This window comes from Manduca sexta, unplaced genomic scaffold, assembly GCF_014839805.1.
Source record: "Manduca sexta isolate Smith_Timp_Sample1 unplaced genomic scaffold, JHU_Msex_v1.0 HiC_scaffold_2524, whole genome shotgun sequence".
Taxonomy (NCBI): domain Eukaryota; kingdom Metazoa; phylum Arthropoda; class Insecta; order Lepidoptera; family Sphingidae; genus Manduca; species Manduca sexta.
The window spans coordinates 1-5,658 of NW_023593497.1; the positions used below are offsets into that span (position 1 = coordinate 1).

Sequence of the window (5,658 nt, forward strand, 5' to 3'; positions counted from 1 at the left end):
ATGTGATCTACAATTATTCATAGCTAAGTTTTATTTTTCCACAATAAAAGTACGATTGTGCCCTTCGTGAAAGTTCCAATGAGTCCTGCGTGAAAGTCTCAATGTACCGTAAGTGAACGTTCTGTTATATTCTACGTGGAAGTACCATTGTGCCCTGCGTGAAAGTCCTATTTTGTCCAACATATAAGTCCCATCATGCCCTGAGTGAAAACCCATATTGCCCTTTGTGAAAGTTCCAATGAGTCCTCTGCGAAAGTCTCAATGTGCCGTAAGTGAACGTTCTATTGTATTCTACGTGGAAGTACCATTGTGCTTTGCGTGAAAGTCCTATTTTACTGTACATAGAAATCCCATAGTGCTCTGCGTGAATGTCCCTATGTGCCGTATGTGAAAGTTGTTACGCAAATTACGTAAGTTATTGACGTCAAGAACATTAAAAGTGAATGTATTTTCAGGTTTTAATAGAAAAATTGCTATACACATGCACGGGAATCGAAAAAGTTTTCCTCTTAGTACGAGAGTTGAAGGGGCTCTCGCCTGATCAACGGATGCAGCAGTTTCTGAATAACCCGGTAAGATTAAATAGTTAATATCTGGACGAGTAGCGATTTATTTAGGCTCTAGGCCGTAAGATTCATGGTCCGATTCGTAATTTGAGAAGCGTCAGTAAGACATATCACGCCTGGGTTGAGTAGTATTGGAATTTAAGCCCTTTTATACTTCTTACATGTCACGAGATAAAGAAGTTAATTTAATGTGTTCGCACAGAGGAGATGCATGAGTAACAATAATTATTCTTATTTAATATTTTACGCTAGTAGTAACAATGATTCCATCCAATGATTAACCAAGAAGTATGGATAGGCCTAACCCGAAAAGTAATATAAAAGAAGATTTTGTATGTGTATGTAAAAGAGTGGACGAATTTAAACTATTCAAACAAAAAAACAGCCAGTGTTTACACGAATTTGTACGTAGTGTGCATAATATCCATGCGTAAAGTACATACATAAAAATTACTAAGCGGTCTAATTGCGAGAGCTTTGTTTCTTTTATGAGTACGGTAAAGCAACCCTGCTGCATCTGATGCTAGACTGGGCTCCAATAGAATGTCGACTTTAAAATTTATTAATTAAACGACTTTCAGATGAACACCTCAGTCCCCTCCTATGACCATGAAGGCTGCAAAGTCTTTGAAACGTCGGGAGAAAGAGTAATAAATATAAAAATCGCGATAAAATCCGAAAAATAGTTAAATTTTTTCTCATATCTTAATGCATCCTTTTCGTCTTCTTCACATTCACATAGTTTTGAAGGTACTTCAACGTATAACTTTTTTGAAATTATCTTTCGTCTCGTACGCAACTTTTTAACGGTACCCGTAAATTATTCTTTTCGGAGAGATAGATTCTTTATTCAATTCTCTTTAACATAATCTATACATATTCCCTACATAAATAAATTTCCAAAACCACATTTCATCCATTATCTCATACTCAAACATCTCGGCATTCTTCAAACGCCATCACATCTTTTATCTTACAACAATCTTTTATCATTCCTTTGGTTTGATAAGGAATAATAGCACTTAAACTCCGTATTTTTTAAATTGAAATTCTGTTTCAGCTCTTTCAAAGACTAAAAGATGAAAAACCAAAAATTTTGAACAAACTGATCCCAGTTAATGGAAACCTCAGTGCCAATAACTTGGGCATCAGCGAAGAAGATGCAGAGACCTTGATTGACGAGGTATAATCATGATACTGTAAATCCTTGATAGATGTGAAGTAATAACTAAATTCTTGATGAGGCAAGGGAACAGTAGTAAGCCCTATAAGGAAAGATTATGATTATTTACAGCCCAATGTCAACTCGTTGTCGAGAAACTTCGCTAGAAGCAAACAGTTGCTCAAGCGAGTGTTATTTTTTATTTTTATCTTATTTTAATGGTATATTTATTTCAGGTGTCCGTAGTTTTCCATGCAGCAGCTACCGTCAGGTTCAATGACAAAATGAATGTTCCTATGAAAGTGAACTTTGGAGGTACCATGAAAATGCTGGAGTTGAGTAAAAAGATGAAAAACTTAGAGGTACCTTATGTTACATGCCAGCAGACTATAAAATATAAGGCTTAGATTTATAAGTATATTTTATTTCTAAATTACTATTATACAATACGTCGTATGGTGTGCGTGGGCGTATGGACGGCATTTTAGCCGCGGATTCAGTGGCATCAATTCACCCCTATAGCTAGAATGTAGTCATGGGGCATATATAGCATAAGAATGCTAAATGCCCACTATATTGATAATTGTGGCAGTACATATTTATTCAAATTTCCGGTACGAGGTGTAAAGTAACAGTTTATGCTACATTCCAGATGTTCGTTCACGTATCTACAGCGTATGCGCATATATCGCACTTAAAAGACGGAGTTAGGGAGGTCCTGTACCCCCCACCAGCGACTCTTGACGAGGTCGAGGACTTTATTACCAAATATAATGACGACGAGGAGATGACAAACAAGTATTTAAGTAAGTTTTTGCCTGCATTCTCTGTGTATCGACTGCAATACCTTCATTGATAGCGGCTTAAAAGTTAACAGTGGACACCGTACTTTAAACTGGCATAAGCTAGAAAAGTACAGAAGCACTGAAATTAATCTTATTTATACCTGCATGGTGATTTAGTCCAGTATGCCGCATGGTATTCATAATGAACGCTGTTTCATAGTAATATAGTGGGCGATTCGGGTACTCTAGTCAACGTTTTCATATTATGCATGTATATCGTATCTTATGAACCTAGTGTTAATTTCCCTTTTATCATAAAAATCTACTTTGTTACAGATGGCAGAGTGAACACATACACATTCGCTAAAGCACTTGCAGAACATCACGTAGTGAAGAACAAAGAGCACGTCCCAGTGATCATAGTCAGACCAGCTGCCGGTAAAATTAGAATTAAATTACACAATACAAACGACTACGATAGACTAATTGTGAGTGTAACGGACTTCCAAGACGAATATCCTCGGGTTCAGAACACATGGACACGCACCTTTGACTTTTTTAAAATTGTTCTAAATATTATTAAGTTCTAAGTATTATTTGCAACGGTGAACGGAAACAATGCGAGGAAACCATCATACCTGAGAAGTTCTCTGTAAGAATTTGAGAGTATTTGAAGTCTGACAAACCGGACTAGGCTAGCTTGGTGGACTAAGGCTTTATCCATCTCAGTAGTAGAGGAGGCCCGTGTCCAACAACTTAATAGTATACAATACAGAATAAATAATAATATTAACATCTGCTTCAAAATGAAGAATTATTTCTGAACTCAGCATGATTTTCCCGAGTTGCTAATATCTAACTGTTAATACCCGAAGCGAATAACCGATCACCCAGACTTAATCTCGTAAAACCTTACCTAACTAAATAATTTTTTACCGCTATCTTATTCCAGTGACTGCCACGATAGACGCGCCTACACCAGGCTGGTCAAGTAACTGGCAAGGCGTCCCCAGAGCCTTATACAATGTAGCCATGGGCTACAGTAGGGTCACCCCGGGACGGCATATAAACGTTATTGACTTTATCCCTGTGGATTACGTGGTTAACCTCTGTATCATCGCGGCGGCTAAATCTGGAAGGTACTTATTTTTAAAACCGGACGTGAATGTAGTTTCTTTTATTTCTGCACACACACGCAAACAAACAGACAAACACGATTTGGTTTTCATAACCAAACATTAGCTCGGTTGGCGAGTAGCATTCTAAAGACAGAAGATATACATTTGATATCCATCAGTTGGGGGAGCAGCATTACGACAATGCAATACTAAATTGTGCGCCAGCACAGTCAATAGGATATCAACCAAAATGTTCCGGGTTCAATTCTTAAACCAAAAATAATTTTGGTCTGCAGCGTGAGTCCTACGTTATAATATCGACGGTTGAAAGGCTAAGACTTAACCGACATTTTCTTGTGACACAAGTTTCATGCATATATAAAATCAGCACATTTTTCTATAATAATAAATAAAATAATAATATCAACCCTGTATTATATACTTGCCCACTGCTGAGCACGAGCCTCCTCTACTACTGAGAGGGATTAGACCTTAGTCCACCACGCTGGCCTAGTGCGGATTGGTAGACTTCACACAACTTCGAAATTCCTATAGAGAACTTCTGAGATATGCAGGTTTCGTCGCAATGTTTTCCTTCACCGTTAAAGCGAACGATAAATTCACAAAGAATACACACATGATTTTTAGAAAAGTCAGAGGTGTGTGCCCTTGGGATTTGAACCTGCGGACATTCGTCTTAGCAGTCCGTTCCACACACAACTAGGCTATCGCCGCTTACATTTATACATTTGACATTTGACATTTGACATTTTTCTATGTTTTTTTTTTAAATTAGTGAAAAAAATTCGAAAAACAATATCTCTTAGTCTACCATCGATATGTTGTGTTATCTGGCCTATATGACTTTTAGTAAATTTATTTTCAGAACAAACGACGTACCTGTATTCAACTGCAGTTCAAGTTCAGTGAACCCGATAACTTGGAGTAAGGCTTATAAATGGTTTACCGAAGATGTCGTGAGGAGAGGCAAAAGTAAGTAGTATTTTGAGCACTAGCTTATCCTCCTGGTTCTACTATATATTTTTCATGGTAAAAAAGTGTCATAAATATTTGCATGTTGAAATTACTACCTCTATATATTCCGTAAGTACCGGTACGACTGTCCTATTCATCTACTTATTCGGCATGAAAAAAGTCCGCCACTGCCACTAATAGACTTTTATTACAAAAGTTTCACGCTATACGTATCAACTATTGGAGAAGCAATACAGTGGTTAATTTGTCTTTATTAAGGTTAGGTTCGAGGAAACTATTTCATATAGATCTTGTTTTGATGTTGATCTTGATTTTGAATAACTGTTTAAGAATACATTTATTCCTGTATTATATATGCTAGTAAAATTACGGTTCTTTGGTATTGCTATGTTCTTATTATTAGGGGCAATACTGTCATATCGATAATTTTGATTATTATTACTCACACGGTCGCTAAGCGGCTCAAAGTCCTTGATTCTTATTTTTATTATAAATGCTAAAGTTTGTGAGCATGTATGTATAATGTATTTATGTATGTTTGTTCTTCTTTCACGAAAAAACTACTGAACAGATTTGGATGAAACTTTACAGTAATATTGGTTATACATCGGAATAACACATAGGCTTTTTATAATGATTTTGTGTAATCTGGTCATAATAAAACAATACATATCAAGTAATTCGGAAAAAAATTATCCCGGAAAATCTCTTTATGCGGGCGAAGCCGCGAGCAAAGATAGTAATAAATGAATAAATGTAGGTGCTTTTATTATTAGGTAATTTTAACGGAAATTATATAATTTTTTTAGTCGAGTACTGCCAGTTATACTTTCTAGAGACGTTTTGACAATTCAGTCCGTTTTTTAGCACAAGATAAAAAATTATCAGTACCTACCACAAAAGGACAGGAATAGTTATGTTGGTTTCACTAGCCTCACGGCTCAATGTAGACCCTCGGACGTAAAACATTATCCTAGCGAACCTTGCACTGAATCTAACACTTACACGCTACACCGGCATACCAACTAAAA

General features: G+C 36.5%; 1 protein-coding gene across 1 annotated transcript; it reads left to right on the top strand.

The window, feature by feature from the left end:
- Positions 1-443: 443 nt before the first annotated feature.
- LOC119192252 (putative fatty acyl-CoA reductase CG5065) lies at positions 444-4,772 on the top strand. Its single transcript, XM_037446077.1, has 7 exons — positions 444-572; positions 1,627-1,749; positions 1,965-2,090; positions 2,381-2,534; positions 2,850-2,951; positions 3,466-3,652; positions 4,518-4,772. The coding sequence occupies exons 1-7, from the start codon at positions 444-446 to the stop codon at positions 4,630-4,632; spliced, it is 936 nt and encodes a 311-aa protein (XP_037301974.1). The 3' UTR covers positions 4,633-4,772.
- Positions 4,773-5,658: the final 886 nt, after the last annotated feature.